Raw genomic sequence first — 18,106 nt, 5'->3', positions numbered from 1 at the left:
TCATAAGATGTATTGTGCAGGTCATCTGGGGGAGCCACATCCCTAATTGCAGGTCATTAGGTTATTAGTGGCCTGTCGTAGAGTGTCCCATGGTTAATTTGAATGAAAGGTCATGTAACAAAGAGCACGTCGGATGTGCATCCCCTTGCTGAGCAGCTTTATTTAGTGATGTACTATAATGAAGCTGATTGTTCTTGTTATGATGCATGTATAATCACATGGATTTGTATGCATATGAGCTTCACAATAACTAAGAGTTGAAGGAAATTGCCCGCACATTTCTACTGATTGATTAGCAGATTTCATGTTGCGTTTGCAATTTGTGCTTATAAAATAAATAGAAATGACCAAGCCTGCAAGTCACAAAGCCTTTCCCTTCTAGTGTATTAAGGAGATGAGGTTATTTATTTTCCAGAGCTTATGTTCTTCCCTACTTAAAGCCAATAATTATTCTTGTGGATAAACAAAAAAGTGACTGACGACAGGTAGTCATTTCATGGAAATCTGCACACATCACTCACAAGATTTTAAATGAGAATTGTGAGAGGAAGGAGAACGTAGTCAGAGCTGAACTGGCTTTTCCCGGTTTTGAAGAAAATCCATATTTCAAGAAGGGAAAGACTATGCTGAAAGCAGAATGATTGCAAGAGCTTATTTTCATGCCCTGGGTCCTGCCTGCCTTTCTGCTCATAAGTATGCCCTGTTATTCCCTTGCTGCCTTTATTCATATGAAGATGTGCCTGGATCCTGCTGCCGGGTCTCATCAGTGATGCAGACACCATTTTGCTGTGGCTGGTTAACCGTAAGTGCAGTAAGCTGTAAAAAAGAGAATTGTTTCTATGCGAGATGATAACAGCAGTAACCATAGGGTTCAAAGTGGGGGAACACACGTCCCTGTCACATACACTGCTCACACAGTATAAGTATTCTATACCATAGCTATGTCTGAAGTGTCCTGCTGAGATGATGCACTGTCTTAACTCTGAGGATTCCCTCACATTGTAAATAATTGCAGACCTTCATCACCTGTCCTTTGATTTTGTGTCTTTTGCTTTGCGTTGGATTTGAAATAATGTTTTCCAGACTTTTATCTCAGTTACAAATATCTGGAGGGCTGTCACAGTGCAGAGGGATCAGCCCTATTCTCATTTGTAGAAGGAAAGACTAGAAGCAATGGGATGAAACTGAAAGGGAGGTGACACAAATTAGATATTAGAAAAAACTTTGACAGTGGGGGTGATCAATGAGTGGAACAGGTTGCCACGGGAGGTGGTGAGTTCTCCTTCCATGAAGTGTTCAAACAAAGGCTGGACAAATTATCTGTCTGGGATGACTTAGTGAATCCTGCACTGAGCAGGGGTTGGACCCGATGGAGGTACCTTCCAACTCTACCATTCTATGTGTCTACATTTCCCATTAAAGGGGTTGTCCCGCGCCGAAACGGGTTTTTTTTTTTTTTTCAACCCCCCCCCCCCCCCGTTCGGCGTGAGACAACCCCGATGCAGGGGTTAAAAAAGAACACCGGACAGCGCTTACCTGAATCCCCGCGCTCCGGTGACTTCTTACTTACCTGCTGAAGATGGCCGCCGGCATCTTCTCCCTCGGTGGACCGCAGAGCTTCTGTGCAGTCCATTGCCGATTCCAGCCTCCTGATTGGCTGGAATCGGCACGTGACGGGGCGGAGCTACACGGAGCCCCATTGAGAAAAGCAGAAGACCCGGACTGCGCAAGCGCGTCTAATTTGGCCATTAGACGGCGAAAATTAGACGGCAACCATGGAGACGAGGACACCAGCAACGGAACAGGTAAGTGAATAACTTTTGATAACTTCTGTATGGCTCATAATTAATGCACAATGTACATTACAAAGTGCATTAATATGGCCATACAGAAGTGTATAGACCCACTTGCTGCCGCGGGACAACCCCTTTAAGCTTTCACTTTTTGTTTGCAGGAGTGTAGTGCTTTAATCCTGGAATGTACACACATTATATTTCTCTATTAACCAGAAAAGTATATGGTCACTACAATCCCATACTAACAACTTTTTCATTCCTCTTTAGGAAATTGGGGAGTTGTTCAATGTTTACATATCACATTTGTTTGTTAGATCCCACAAAATATTCCAAATTTCAATTAGAAACATTTAGAAAAAAACATGCCTCTAGAGATTGCTGTTTCCGATCCTAGACTTCTAACTCAAAGCATATGAAAAGGCACAGGATGCAGCTGCATTACCTAGTTTATTGATTGGGCAGTACTTTGAAAACTCTTCGGCAGTGTTATATGAGTATGTTATGTCAGTGTTATTTATATGTTGTATAATTTGAATATTAACTGGTACACCATAGGGAAGCGGGGTTGCCAAGAGAAGAAAATGATCAGGCATTTGAAATCCAACTACCTAATTCTTATCTCCCCCAACTTCTGCCATTGGAGAGAGTTGGGAGACCCCCATACATATTAAATGATCAGCCAGACCCCCCAAAATCAGTAGGTTTGACTAATATAAATTTAACGTGTATGATCACCCTAACGCTTTGGTCACACTGATCCCATGAACCCTGAACTGACAATAACACATTAATTATAATGTGATCTGTCAGGTTTTATTAGCATTTCAGTGTTTTGATGGCAGCGTATGATATTCTTGCCATCAGGATGCAGTGAAATGCCAACAGGACAGGGGGAAAATCCAGCATGAATAGAACCAAAGATCACACTTTAGTAGGTCCACACTTCTGTTAGAAGATCGTACATTTTATGTTTACAAAAAATCAGCATTTTTCCACATGTTAGTCGCGTGTCCTCATTATGCAGTCTGTATGTCTGTTTTTTTACTTCCATGTGCAATCCACTTTTTACGTCCCCCCAAAAAAGAAAAAATGGCACTTTTTTCCCTTCATTTCTCAAAAAAAACGGACAGTACATAGATAGCATCTGAGCGCTGTCCTTTTTTTATCCCCATTTGACTAAAATGGGAGAGCCTCATCCATAAATTGCATCAAGTGAATCAGTAGACAGAGGTTTGCTACTACATGACTAAAAATGTCAAGTTGTCTTTTGTTGTGACTGTGCATGAGTAATACTGATTAAGTGAAATTGCTCCGAGCTCCGGGCAGGCACAGAAGATGTTGTACTGACACAGTCTACCTATTTATCCTATGTTGGTTGTACTGAAGTGAATAATAGGATTATATACTATTCAAAAGGCAATATTTTTTTGGTGCAAATTACGCAGAAAACTGGCATACATGCTTTGTGTCACATTTACTACGTGCTTTTAGACACTTTCCAACAGATTTCCGAGTAGCCCAAAAAGGGGTGTGGTCGAAAATTGCAACAAGTTGTGCCAAATTGTTGTGCATTGCACCTAAATTTTGGTGCAATTTGTTGCATAAATTAAGCAAACTAATAGTGCTCTAAACTTATAGAAGACAGTCTTAAAATTCAACAGATTTGTCATTTAGCAAGGCCACTGTAATAAATCTGTGCATGTTAAGACTGTCTAATCTACTTTTGCACTGTCTAGCTTTTAGACAATATTAGTAAATAAACCCCAATGTCTCCATTTAAATAATTGTTGCTATGCATGCAAATTTGTGATGATAATAATAATCACAAAACAGAAAAATGCACACAAATCATATAAGTGTCAGTCATGAGCTGATTCATGCGCATAAGGGTAATTAGATATTTTAAAAGAGTTGTCCAGGATTGGAATAACATGGTTGCCTTCTTTCCAAAAACACCACAACTGTCCACAGGTGATATTGTAACTCAGTGTTATTCACATCAGTAGATCTGAGCTGCAATACCAGACACAACCTGTGGACAGGTGTGGAGCTCTTCTTAAAAAAAAGGAGCAGCCATGATTTTCCAATAATGTACAATTTATTAAAGTATAAAACTGAGCAATGTTACTTGATACCTTTACAGTACTTGATATGCAGTGATTTATATCAATCTTTTTCATTTAGCCCCAGTGTTCATCTTGCTAAACCCCTCCTGAAGCCAACACCACCACACAAACAGAAGAAAGACAGATCAGTATCTGGGAGAAGCAGACGATCAATGAAAAAACATTTAGAGCCCAGACCTCCCAGTGACAGTGACGCCTTGGCCGGCACTGATGGCACAGATCAAGGTAGAGTACACTTATTATTAACGAGAGCCTGTCACCTGTCTAGACCCATAGACTTGTATAGGAGAGTGCATTCATGGCACTCTGAAAAAAGACTTTACAGGCTGGCACCGCAGGAACTGGGGAGTGGGTGAGTATGAAAAATACAGCACCCGGCTCCCTGTCACCTGCCCCAGCAGCACCATAAGGCCTCCCTCACACAGGGCGTTTTATACAGCGTTTAGCGCTGCCTTTTCAGCCCAGCGCTAAACGCTGTACAACACTCCCATTCATTTCAATGGGGCTGCTCACACAGGGCTGAAAACACAGCGCCTTCCAACGCTGCGCTTTGACAGCGATGCAAGTTCTATTTTTGGGCGTTTTCAGCCCTGCGTCACCCATTAAAATGAATGGGCAGTGGTTTTAGCACTGCTGAAAACGCAGCAACACTTGGTGCCGCATTTTTGGCAGCGTTAACCGCTCGTCGATTTTCGGGGTGAGGGCATGCAATAGAAGCCCTACCCCGAAAATCAGTCTCAGCTAGGTAGAGAAAAAAAAGAAAGTAATACTAACCTAGCCGCTGCAGTCCGGGTCGCGGCCGCTGGTCTCTGCCGCTCATCCGGGCTTCTCCAACCCTCCCAAGTCTATTGCCGTAGGCCAGGTTTGAGAGCCCCGCCTCCAGCAATAGAGTGCTGTGATTGGTTATGAGCGTGCTCGATGTCCAATCACAGCCCTTCATTGACTGTCTCAGCCAATCAGGGCCGGCAAGCTCTGATTGGCTGAGACAGTCAATGAAGGGCTGTGATTGGGCATCGAGCAAGCGCCGACAACCAATCACAGCACTCTATTGCTGGAGGCGGGGTTCTCAAACCTGGCGTACGGCAATAGACTTGTGAGTGCAGAGGCAGCCCGAATCAGCGGCAGAGACCAGCGGCCGCAACCCGGACTGCAGCGGCTAGGTGAGTATTGCTTTTTTTTTTCAGCATCCTTGGCTGCGTTTTCAGCCGAGCTATAAAAGCAGCCAAAACGCTGGCATAAAGTATGCGCTGCTGAAACGGGGCAGAATCTGCAGTAAACGCAGCGTTCAAAAATGCAGCGTTTCTGCAAACGCCCTGTGTGAGGGAGGCCTAACTTATTAACAGTGCATTAGGCAGCTGACACGTACCCTTTATAGAGCTCTTATTGTTTCACCCACTGCACATTTCCTTACATACTCCATGAGACGACAGCCTGAAATGCCATTCATTTGCTATTCATCTACTGTACACCCGGCTCTATTCACTCATACAAGTAAAGTGATTGGCTCCGCTTTCTCATTTCCAGATTAGAGTTATATGGCTCAGAGGCATTCAGAGGATTTTCTAATTTGACAATTATTTTCATTTCCCTCTATTCTGGGGACTTCCAATTTATACATTGTCAAGTGACTGTCAGTCTCTTGGATCAGACCTGCCACAGCGAGGACCACATGTATTAGAAAAGCCTACATTTGACACACGGTCAAGGTTTAATTAATACACAAAATGCCCCATCTCAGTCTGTACCAGTGTACAGTCCTATTTACCCATATGTCACCTTTGTCTTTGTGCCACCCACCAGAATTTTGTTCGTATTCTTTTCCTTTTCAGTGCTGTAACAGCTATACAGTACTACACTTTGATCTTTACAATTAGATTGGTGTGGTATATGAGATTAGCACGCTCCGCTGTCTTCTCTTCTACCCTTATATCCTTTGTTTATTATTACATGAGTTTGACCCTAAGGAAGGCATGTAACTCTTTTATGTGCTATAATATACATTCATTGTAATATACATGTAACCTTTTGTAGTGTCAGTTGCACATTAAAACAAAAAGGTCATGAACACAATCGTCTATCCTATATCATTATCACCTATACATAGGTTCACATTCATTAATTGCTCCACGTTTATTGCACCTGTATATTTGGAGAGGGGGCAGGTCTTGTAATAAATATGAGACATCTGGAACGTCTTATACATGCTGTGAGCAACCGTATATTTACACCTAAAATTTGATCTTTTAACTAAGAAATTGAGTGTAGAGAGAGAAAAGGAAGCTATATTCAAATCGCTGAACTCTTTGAAGGAGGCTTCATTTTTGGTTCTATACATAATCTGTTAGATTCTAAGATGTTCTAAGTAAAGGTAAATGGTAAAGGTAGGCTTCTTCACAAACTGTCACAGCTATAACTTTTATGTGTTAATAGGAAATGTGCTATGCTTTATAGGGTTGTTTTTAACATTGCAAATAGAAGTATCCAAAGTAATTATGTTAGAGTGTTTGCACATCTGCGTTGGGAATTTCGCTTTCCTGCTCAGTTCGGAGGGCAGGAAAGGGGGATCCCCGCAGCCAAATGGTTCCCCCTCTGGATGAAACCAAACAGCAGTGGACGGACCCCATTGACTATAATGTTGTCCGCCCGCTTACCACCCAGCTACCCAGCTTTGGGTGGAAATAAAAGCACTACATGCATGCAGCACGTTTTCTTTCAGTATTTTCAGACGAATCTGCAATGAAACCTCCGGCTGGAGGATTTGACGCAGATGTGAAAGCACCCTTACACATTTGGGATTTCTTTATTTCACACATCAGAGGACAGATAAAAAGAAGCCATTCTATGTCTGTCTTCACTAAAAGAAACTTATGGGTATTGGGTGATGATACATAGGATGTAAGGAAAACTTGGTAGCTGTGATATACCCAAGATAGTCCTGCCAGTGATTTTTAAATACATCTCTGTTTAATTGCATTTACTACCAATTGGTCAAACCATTTCAACCCTCTACTCGGTCATGCTTAACCCCTTAACGACCAGCCAATAGTGTTTTTACGTCCTCCCGAAGTGGGCTTTATTCTCTGAGGACGTAAAAACATGTGTCCTGCAGAGAATAATGCCCCTCGGGCTGTGGACGTGACAGCTCCATGCTGTCGGTGTCCGCAGGTAGCTGACAGCATGGAGCTGTCATCCCGGGCTGTTCGGACCCCCCCCCCCCCCGGCATTGCGATCGGCGCCATGCAATGGATAGCGCCGATCGCAAAAAAGTAAATAAAAGTGCAATTAAAGTTAAAGATTCAGCTGCTCTGATGGATCGGATCCATCGGAGCAGCTGAAATTACTCACCGAGGTCCGCCGCATGACTCCCCGCTGTCCCGATGCTCCGGGCGCCATAGCCGTCCTTCTGCGCATGCGCGCCAGGCGGCATTGCGTCAGTCGCATGCGCAGAAGGCCCGGCGGCGCGGGAGACTTAAAATCTCCTGGCTCCCGGCTCCTGTAGGTAGCCGGGAGGCAGGAGATGTCAGCGGGGACCACGGTGAGCGGTCCTCGGTACCGCGATCGTCGTTATCCAATGGATAACGACGATCGCGGAAGTGTGAAAAAAGTGTAAAAAAAGAAAAGTTTCACCTCCCTTCATGGATCGGATCCATGAGGGGAGGTGAAAATACTCACCTCAGGTCCGCCGATGTCCTCCGGCCGGTGTCGGGACCCCCCGCTGGCCTCTGCGATGTGCCGATGCGGCGTGCATGCGCAGAAGCCGGCGAGCCCGGCAAATTCAAAATCTCCCTGCACCCGGCTGTCACAGATAGCCAGCCGAGTGCAGGGAGATATGACTGGGGACCGCTGTATGCAAAATGCCGGACACATTCACAGGAGCCGGGAAGCCCAGGAAATTTTAAATCTACTTGCTTCCAGCGACCAACAGTCGCTGAGTGCTTGGAGCAGTGACCGGCGGCCTCGCTGAGCGGTCCCCGGTCACGTGATAAAGTAGCGATCTAACATTAGGCCGGTCACGCGTGACCGGAGAGGAATTACGGGTTCTGCATGCGCTTGATCAGCGGTAATCCACGGATCAATCACATGCATTGGATTACACAATTCCCCCCAATTAGCGGGTCGGAATTACGTAATCCACTCGCAGAAACAGAACACAGCATGCTATATTTTACCGCGGATATCCGCGACCTAGAGCCCATTGTGCTCTATGACGGTGGATATACTCGCAGCCCATGTGCAAATACATTGTGTATGAGCTGCGGGTACCCGGGTCATCGCTAAGCGACGGCGCGGGAAATGCAAACAAAAAAAAAGTACTGCGCATGACCGCCTGTGTGAGTAGGCAGTTATGCGCAGTACATTACGCGGCTGTACGCAGGGACACAGCCGGGCTCACAGCTGGGATCCTCTGCAGGCCTCCACAAGCGGATTATGCCTACGGCTACGTGAGCACGGCGTTATTCAGACCGCTACCAGTAATCCATAATTTACAAGAAGCCCTGGGAACGCTCGCCTTCCTGCAGTTCCAGGAGCAGCTTGTTGAGCGCCTTCTCTGTGAGACCGCTGCACCACAGCAAGATTACAAAGCCTCACAGCGCCACTTTTTACACCCCATACCTGCCGCTGAGGTTACGAAATACCCCCCAAAATACATGAGAGGAGGGGGGGGGGATACCCGGTTTTCTTGCCCCATGTGCCCAACCCAACCAGCCTCCGTAATTACCTCTGTCTTCGGACATAAAACGCAGTTTATATTATTACCTTTATCTAATATTTAGGGAATGCCAAAAAAATGGGGATGGTGGGGGGGGGATTATTTTTAGGAAGTCAAATTTTTTTCCGTATAAGTGGGCAATGGGGCCTGGAATTTATTCAGTTCTGCCCTGAAATCCAGCGGGCATTCCCTCCATTATGGGCCTAGCCATGTGTCCTGTAAGTAGATTAGGGCCACAATGGGTATGTTTCTGAACACGGGACAAACAGGGGTATCCATTTTGGGGTGAAAGTCTTCATGCCTATGTACACTGTACAAAAAAACCTGTTTTTAAATTGACAAAATTGCCAAACAAATGAAAATCGTAATTTTTTCCTTTTGCTTTCCTTAGATTCATTCAAATACTTTGGGGTCAAAATATGCAGTACACCCCTAGATGAATTTTTTTAAGGGGTCTAGTTTTTAAAATGGGGTCATTTGTGGGGGTTCTCTATCGTTTTGGACGCTCAATGGCTCTACAAGTGGGCAATGGGGACTGGAATTTATTCCGTTGTACCCTGAAATCCAACGGGTGCTCCTTCCATTATAGGCCTAGCTATGTTTCCTTTAAGTAGATTAGGGCCACAATGGGTATGTTTCTGAACACGGGACAAACGGGGGTATCCATTTTGGGGTATACGTCTTCATTCCTATGTACACTTTCCAAACAAAACAGTTTTTAAATTGACACAATTGCCAAAAAAATGAAAATCATAATTTTTTCCTTCTGCTTGGCTTAGATTAATTCAAAAACTGTGAAGTCAAAAAAGTCATCATACCCCTAGATAAATTCGGTAGGGGGTCTACTTTTCAAAATGGGGTCACTTGTGGGGGTTCTCCATCGTTTTGGTCACTCAATGGCTCTACAAGTGGGCAATGGGGACTAAATCTCCTTCAAGCAAAGTTTCTGTTCCGAAAGCCACCGGTTGCTCCTTTCATTTTGGGCCCCATTGTGCATATAGACGTAATACTAGGACTACAATGGGTATGCTTCTGAGCACAGGACAAACAGGGGTATCCATTTTGGGGTGCAAGTCTTCATTCATATATGTGCGGTACAAAAAAAACTGCTTTTGAAATGACAGAATTACCAAAAAAATGAAAATTGTATTTTTTTTCCTTCGGCTTGGCTTAGATTCATTCAAAAACTGTGAAGTCAAAAAAGTCATCGCACCCCTAGATAAATTCGTTAAGGGGTCTACTTTTCAAAATGGGGTAACTTGTGGGCGTTCTCCATCGTTTTGGTCACTCAAGGGCTCTACAAGTGGGCAATGGGGACTAAATCTCCTTCAAGCAAAGTTTCTGTTCCGAAAGCCACCGGTTGCTCCTTTCATTTTGGGCCCCATTGTGCATCCAGACATATGATTAGGGCCACAATGGGTATGTTTCTGAGCACGGGAGAAACAGGGGTATCCATTTTGGGGTGCAAGTCTTCATTCATATACGTGCTGTACAAAAAAACTGCTTTTAAAATGACAGAATTACCAAAAAAAATGAAAATTGTAATTTTTTTCCTTCGGCTTGGCTTAGATTCATTCAAAAACTGTGAAGTCAAAAAAGTCATCGTACCCCTAGATAAATTCACTAAGGGGTCTACTTTTCAAAATAGGGTCACTTGTGGGCGTTCTCCATCGTTTTGGTCACTCAATGGCTCTACAAGTGGGCAATGGGGCCTAAATCTCCTTCAAGCAAAATTTCTGTTCCGAAAGCCACCGGTTGCTCCTTTCATTTTGGGCCCCATTGTGCATCCAAACGTAAGATTAGGGCCACAATGGGTATGCTTCTGAGCACGGGACAAACAGGGGTATCCATTCTGGGGTGCAAATCCTAATTTTCATGTGTACTATAGAAAAAAGTCCTGTCTTTAAAATGACATATTTGCAGAAATATGAAATTTTTGTTTTTCTCTTCTAAATTGCATTGACTCCTGAAAAAAAACTGTGGGGTTAAAATACTCATGACACCCCTCAGTGAATACGTTAAAGGGTGTAGTTTTTAAAATGGGGTCACTTGTGTGGGTATCTATCATTTTGACTCCTATGAGCCTTTCCAATCTTGGATTGGTGTAGGAAAACAAAGTGTTCCTCAAAATGCTGAAAAGTAATGTTACATTTGTACGTCTCCTGAATGGTTAAAAAAAAAACCGAAAGTTTTTCCAATGTGCGCCCAAAATAAAGTAAACGGATGGAAATATAAATCTTAGCAAAAATTTCTATATTATGTTTGCACATATTTGAGATATTGCAGTTGGAAATGTGAAAAAATGACGATTTTTTCAAAATTTTCCCAATTTTGGCGCTTTTAATAAATAAACACAAATTCTATCGGTCTTTTTTTTCCACCTAAATGAAGTACAACATGTGGCGAAAAAACAATGTCAGAATCGCTTGGATATGCAAAACCTTTCTGGTCTTTGTCCATGCTAAAGTGACACGTGTCAGATTTGCAAAATTTGGCCTGGTCATTAAGGCGCAAACAGGCTTGGTCACTAAGGGGTTAAAAGTGTCCATAGACATTGGATAGCTATAGGCCGAATGCTTCTTCAACCAAGAGCTAGTCCTCCCGACTCCTCCCAATAAACATATTTGCTTAGCAAGACCAAGAATGCTTCTCAATTAGGACAGGTGACTAATGGCGCTTTTACACAGGCCGACAGTCGTTTAAACGACTGCATGAGCGCTGACATCACCAATGAGGTCATCAGCGCTTGTGCAGAGCAATTAGCCAGAAAGACATCGCTGGCTTCTCACTCAGCTCTTCTACTTCTATGTGAAGTGCTGAGTGGGGAGCATTTACAGAAAAACGAGAAACCAGCGATCCAGAGAGTTAGTGTGTTCGCTCTTGCAGCCTGGTTATACAGGCAGACACATAGTTGGCTCATTCAAGTGAGAAATCATTCAGTCGTTCACATTCACTGTATAAGTGAATGTGAATGCCTGTATAAACGATGTTTAAACTGAAGGATAAGTGAACGACCCAACAATGAATTTTATGCTTGCATAAAATGAACGGCGAACGAAAAGTGAACGATTATCATTTGTCATTGGCTCACGTTTATATTCAATGATTATTATTCACTTTCGCTCATTTGAACGATTTTTTGAACAATAATCATTCCATCATAAAGGGCCCTAAAATGCTGAGGTGCAATTTACAGAATCTCTTGTGAGGGCAAGGGATTGAACATGTGAAAATCCAGCATAGCCAACACTTTTTTCCTTTGACATCTGTCATTGTGGGAGAGTTTGGACATCATCTTAAACAATGAATGGTTGACCAGCCCCATCCTAATTGGTAGGTTTGGCCAACATTCATCTAATGTATATCAGCACCATTTAGGCTTTAAGCAAATTTGGTTGGCACTTGGGGAAGGGTAGGGGGGTTGGCATTTTATATTTTTTTTATATGTAAATTGTGCAAAAATACTTAGTGATTATTGTCAATTGAAAACAATGTCTGTCATGGGGCATCTATTCTGAAATGCTTAAATATGTGTTTAGACAGTTGGCTCTAATAAATAAGTCTCTTCAATTGACCTCCCAATGTCAAATTGCAATCAGTAAAGGAATTATTTGCATCTAATTAGGAATTTGCTATGTCTAATCACAAAAATTGTAGCATGTAAATCTGACCTTGCTATGCCTGTGATTTTGTTCTGTGTTTTGTATACCGGTATGTATTTTTCTATTATGTAGTCTGCGCTGCAGCTGCTGTTTTCTTTTACCAAAACAGACTAGGAGCTTTTAATGAAATTACATAGATATTAAGTAAGTTTAAAGACGCCCTGAACAAACAAAGATAGTTAAACTGCTTTTCTGACTACATGATGGATACTGTGTATTAGTAGGCATCATTAGTCTAAAGGCCCATTTCCACCAGCCGATGATCGCTAAAAAAATTGTTAATCGGCGATCGTTTTAGTGATAATCAGCACGTCTATTGTGCGCTGCTAGCTGCTCATTAAATTCAGTCTAACCTAAAAGTCGGTCAGCCTTATCAGCAGTTCTCCACAGGGAGTGCTGAGTGTTGTAGACTACTGATGTTTACTAATGCACAGCCTACATCAGGTAGACACAGAAGCGGTTCGGCTATTTTTGTCTATCCAGTAAACTGCCTGATGTCTGGACATTGCACCGATGATGAGAGAATGCAGCTATATTGTGAATATCTGAAAGTGGTGGAAGAATGTGTAATTTTTTTCTATCATCAAGGCATGAAGAATGGTCCACCCATTTAAAATGCTTATATATTCACCCAATGGAATAAAGAGCACTCTTCACAAAATATTCTACTTGTGTATGATAATGAGCGTAGTTACACTGAAGTATTTATATGGAGGTTATAATGAATGACTTGTATGTTGAGTTCTTGAATGCATACATTAGATACACACGTCTCAGTGCTCTGCAGTTTGTTCTATCACTCTGCCTCTTTAATCCTTTCTCCAAATCCATTGTATGCTGGAACCCAATATTTAAACAGAGAATTAGAATAAGGACTGATAAAACAGCTCTTGAGTCAACATATTCTAATGCAACTTCAGGCTCCTGCATTATTCATGTCATTTGGATTAGGCACAGAAACATTATCATCATTAGACGCTAGCTAGTTCTGAAGTACTACTGAATATCTCATCCAGCTTCTATTCTCACAGATATCATTTGTATTAAAAAAGATGTACTTTCGTAAAGGTGTGCATTAATGAAAATGATTAGAAATTAGATAAATTGTAGAAGTAAAGTTATCACTGTTTCTACATAAAATGTGCAAAGTGTAAAGCATTTAGAGATGTATTATTAAGACATGGGAAATGAGAATGAGGACTGATACATATGAAAACAATATGAACAGGCAGTATTCCCCAATGCCATTCACACGTGACTCTGGGTAAATTCCCTTTTACATGGACCGATTATTTTTCAAATGGCCACACAATAAAATGGACATTTTTGCATAAAACTTCTTGTACAGATAATGGCTTTTAATCATCTCCATTTCATAATTAGCTAAAGTAAACTCTGTATGAGTTGTTTGCTCAGGTGGGTGTGTGTTGATGCAAGTTATTATCTTTTTTGGGCAGGATTCCATTGTCTTTTTCCAGCATGAGTAAACAATGTACTCATTATGTATGCAAGGCAAACACAATGAGTACGTTGTTTACTCCTCTCAAGTAGGTGAGCAGCTCAAAAGACTGCAATATGCCATTCAAATGGTATTAATTTTGAGTGGCTTGATGATGTATTTTATGCAGGTTAAAAATCTGCAGCAAACGGCAACTGAACGAATAGTACATAACTCCCCGCGTTTACACGTAATGATTATTGCTCACTTTTGGACATTTGAACAAATTTTGAGCAATAATCGTTGCGTGTAAAGGGGCCTTAACTCTAGATTTAGAACTATTTTGCACGAAGGGCTTTTGTCAGGGAAATTCCCATGACTTCCTTCCTGCAGTATGTATCACTGACATGGAAGGTAATCTGTATTCTGAAAACAGAGATTCAAATTTCAGACAGTCTAAAATGAATTTTTAGTTTGCTCATGGAAAGCAGGGAACAAGGCATTATTAGAATTCCACATATTGGAATTGTAAATGTGGATACCTTTTGCAACTAAAGCTTCTACAGACAAAAACTGAGGTATGGCCTTTTTACACGGGCTGAGAGTCGGGTAAACGACTGCACAAGTGTTGATGTCACCGCTAAGGTCGTTGGCGCTTGTTCTTGCAGAACGTTTACACTGGCAGTCTTCACTGCTGGATCGTGGACTTCTCACTCAGTGCTTCACCTACTATGTGAAGCTCTGAGCGGGAAGTGTTTACACAGAACGAGACGTTCGATCCAACAATGGTTTTTAAGTTGACTGAGAGTCAGCGATAAAAACCCCTGGACGAATAGTGAGTGATTTTTGTGCATTTACACTGCACAATTATCGCTCAAATTTGTTTGTTTGGACGAATTTTGAGCGATAATCGTCCCATGTAAATGGCCTATAACTCACACGGAGATGTGACTACAGATCTAATTCCAGTGCTTTATTCATAGCTACACTGCTCAGTTCTACTGTGCACTGTCCTCCATGATGCTGTTACTTATGAGAGTATGCTGTAGAGAGTTAGGGAGTGGAATCACCTATTTTCTCCATGTGCAGATTATAGGAGCCATCACAGTAGCTAGTCTGCACCCATCAGCTCATAGAAAACTGAAAATCATAGAATACAGCCTGCAGAGTGGATTAGTGGTGAAAAACACCATATACAAGTCATATAATGACCAGAAATAGCATTATTCCTCACAAACACATAGCACCTTATTCTAAAAAGTCATCTGAAAGTGTTGGTATGCTTGAAATGTCTTATAGAATATCAAGTTATGTTTTTAGCTGTGACTAGTTTCGCAGCAGTGTGCAGATTATATTGCTGCAATCAGGAAGTGGAGTTGTGTGGTGTCATAACATCAGCCCCAATCCATGTCTTCGCGTCATGGATGCTGAGGTGTGCCCTGTTCTTGTTACTGCAGAATGTCCCTTAAGCGTTGGCTTTCGGAAATCCCTAAGGGTTTCCTGTAGCTGCAGAAGATCACTTTGGTATCATCTGTTGTGAATTCTTTAATGTGCCCTTCCTCTCTACCCAGTTAGAATATCTTATGTGGTGTATAGACTGATTGACTGACAGGAAGCTGTTTCCCCCTTGCCAGCCAATCAGCCATAATGGAAGTGTATTTATTCTGGGCCCCCCTCTGTATGGTACTGGTTATTCTCCTGCATGTAGAGTCTTGTGTGGCAGCGGCCGTCTGAAGCTAAGTACCAGTGGTGATACTTTTTACTTTGAGGGTTATTCACCTTTGCCTAGCTCTGTTAGTAGACAGCACTTGCATCTACTATATCCTTCCCTATCCTCTATCTTGGGACAGGCTAGGTTCAAGACGTGATGCAATCCCTATTGAGACATTTGCCCCACTTTTTGGTAGGGTCCACCACACTAAAGTTGGTGCATTTTTTAATTATTTTTGACCCCTCTTGTATTCAATTCCTATTGAGACATTTGCCCCACTTTTTGGCAGGGTCCGCCACACCAAAGTTGGTGCATTTTTTATTGTTTTTGACCCCTCTTATATTCTTCGAGCTCTGTTTCTTAAATATATGACTATAGTTGTCCCTCATGGACAAGAGTAAAGTCTAGGTAAGATGTATCTGTGACATCTATGAGGGGCGCTGTTTTCTACACCCCTACAAATGTAACAGTTACTTGCACTTTATACTATACAATCCATTTCTTTCACTAATACTAGTTCTCTTGCAGAAAAAAATCTTTTAAGTGAAAACATTATCAATAAACTGGAGGAACTATCCTCACAGGTGACCCAATATCAGAATGAACAGAACGAGAAACAAAAAGTAAGTGTCCAACAATAGGCCTCAATTTAAAGACTCGTAAGATTCATGTTTTTTACTGTTAGTTATTGTAAACATTGAATAAGCTGTTTAGTTTTACCAGTGCTGTAATAACTTCATTTCATAGACTTGGTATGCATTTGGGCTCTGGAACATTACCATGAAATTACTTGGGAAGCTTGAGTGAGAATGTAAATATGAAATCCTGGAATATATTTTACATGAAACTGTTTGAAACAGTATATAGGCAATGCCGACAATGATGTTCATATTGACTGTAAAAGCTGTTGCATATTTTTTTTCTCAGAAATTAAACTTGACTTAACCATTTGTATTTCACAATTTTCCTTTTCCTGTTAACTAGGCAATACAGGTATACATTAACGAACTAAAAGAACAGAATTCTCAGCAACATACAAGTGGCTTACAAGTGGAAGAAAAGACTATTGCTAAGCAAAACATCAATTTGCTTGAGCAGCTGAAATTGCTGATACCCATTAGGAACTCAGAAAAAGAGAAGGACGGTAAGTAAGCACACACTTCTTGTCCAGCTAAGTGAACTGCCTCTTTCCGGTGGTGAATGTCACAATTGATCTTGCTGCCAGTATGGAAGGAAAAGTGGATTTAGCGTAAAAGCTCAGAGCACAGTAAGTACGTAGGCACTTCATTGTGGATGTCAATAGCACTGTTATATAACCTAACAAACAATATACTGGTAACATGCTTTGCTTATACAACCTATTTACATACTATTAGTAATTTATCTTCCAACCTACTGAATGTGTACAGTTCAACTAAGAGCTGGAAGCCCAAATATTGCAATTAAATGCACTTTCAGAATATTGCTGAATGAAGTTAGCCAAACCAGTGTCTTCTCCATACAGACCATCAGCAGTCAGCTAATTCGAGGTTCTTGCCTTTGACAGTGTAGCAGTCTCTACCAGTAGAAACAATACCTTCCTTCCCTTCCCCAACCCACATCAAAGGCTTCTTACCCGGCCAATCATTACTCTGCTCTGTACTAACAAACAGCTGTCTATAGATTTGTCCCTTTTCCTTATGGAGAACACACTGGTTTGGCTTTTATTCTTATGCTCAAAGACCTGCTAAAGGGTCAAATATTAACTTACAGCGTAGCTACATCCAATAGATGATACTAGAGAGCGAGTTTTTCTTCTTGGGCGAGCCGTAGTTTGCATACATACATTCCATCAGACAGAAGAGCAGTTTGTAGTAGAAAAGGTTGTATCCTGGCAGACTGATGTGTAGAAGCTCTTTGACAGATTGATTTACTGTATTCATATTGCCAGTTTATTCTGGCACAGTTATAGTTTTGGCAATGCCAATTACGACTACTTCAATTTAAACAGCATGGGTTCTATGTGTGATACATACTGCTGTATAGACAGAATACATTATGATTTAACTACAGTATTTATAGAGAATTATAGGCAAATCGTGTTTTAACGCTATAACCGCGCAGCCTTTATGGAATTAAGTGTCAAAAATAATTTCCCTGCTGGAAGCAAGCCACAAAACTGTTTACTCCTTCATTAAACTGAAATGGCCGACATTAGAGCCAGATGTTGTATTTGTCTTTGCCTGTAAAATAAGAATGTAACACACAGTGAATTATAGATACATTGTATATAATCCTGGAGAAATCTAACACATTTAGTAAATAATACAACTCTCTTTATAAAGACAATCGGTACCAAGCAGAATAAAAATAAATTTTCTTAGACCTGTCTGAGAAGCTTCAGGCACTTCATCGCTAAATCTTTAAATAAATCCTGTCCTGATTAGAACATTAAGAACTAACTGTACAGTCGGCATAATTGCTTTCCGGAAGATGTTTTAAAGATTAAAACAAGAGATTCCTTTTTGGCATGTAAGGAGTCATTAAAGACATAGCAGAAGATGTTGGTACAATCAGGAAAAGAATGGAGTGTATGGAGATGGCTATCAGTGAGGAAGACCACCCACTGGCCTCCTTTACCCAGAATGAGCTTTATATCAGTATATTCCAGCTTCTATATATT

At 41.6% G+C, this 18,106-nt stretch overlaps 1 protein-coding gene across 3 annotated transcripts in view; it reads left to right on the top strand.

Moving 5' to 3' along the window:
- VWA3B (von Willebrand factor A domain containing 3B) overlaps positions 1 to 18,106 on the top strand; it is a 136,134-nt gene that overhangs the window by 90,027 nt on the left and 28,001 nt on the right. For all 3 annotated transcript variants that reach the window (XM_066579205.1, XM_066579188.1, XM_066579196.1), the window contains exons 27-29: positions 3,981 to 4,147; positions 15,973 to 16,067; positions 16,429 to 16,588. In XM_066579205.1, the coding sequence (XP_066435302.1) occupies positions 3,981 to 4,147; positions 15,973 to 16,067; positions 16,429 to 16,588 (422 nt within the window). The remainder of the gene's footprint in view (positions 1 to 3,980; positions 4,148 to 15,972; positions 16,068 to 16,428; positions 16,589 to 18,106) is intronic.

Source organism: Eleutherodactylus coqui, chromosome 1, assembly GCF_035609145.1.
Source record: "Eleutherodactylus coqui strain aEleCoq1 chromosome 1, aEleCoq1.hap1, whole genome shotgun sequence".
NCBI lineage: Eukaryota > Metazoa > Chordata > Amphibia > Anura > Eleutherodactylidae > Eleutherodactylus > Eleutherodactylus coqui.
The sequence above is the reverse complement of the archived record's forward strand: the minus strand, read 5'-3'. Positions and strand labels throughout refer to the sequence as shown.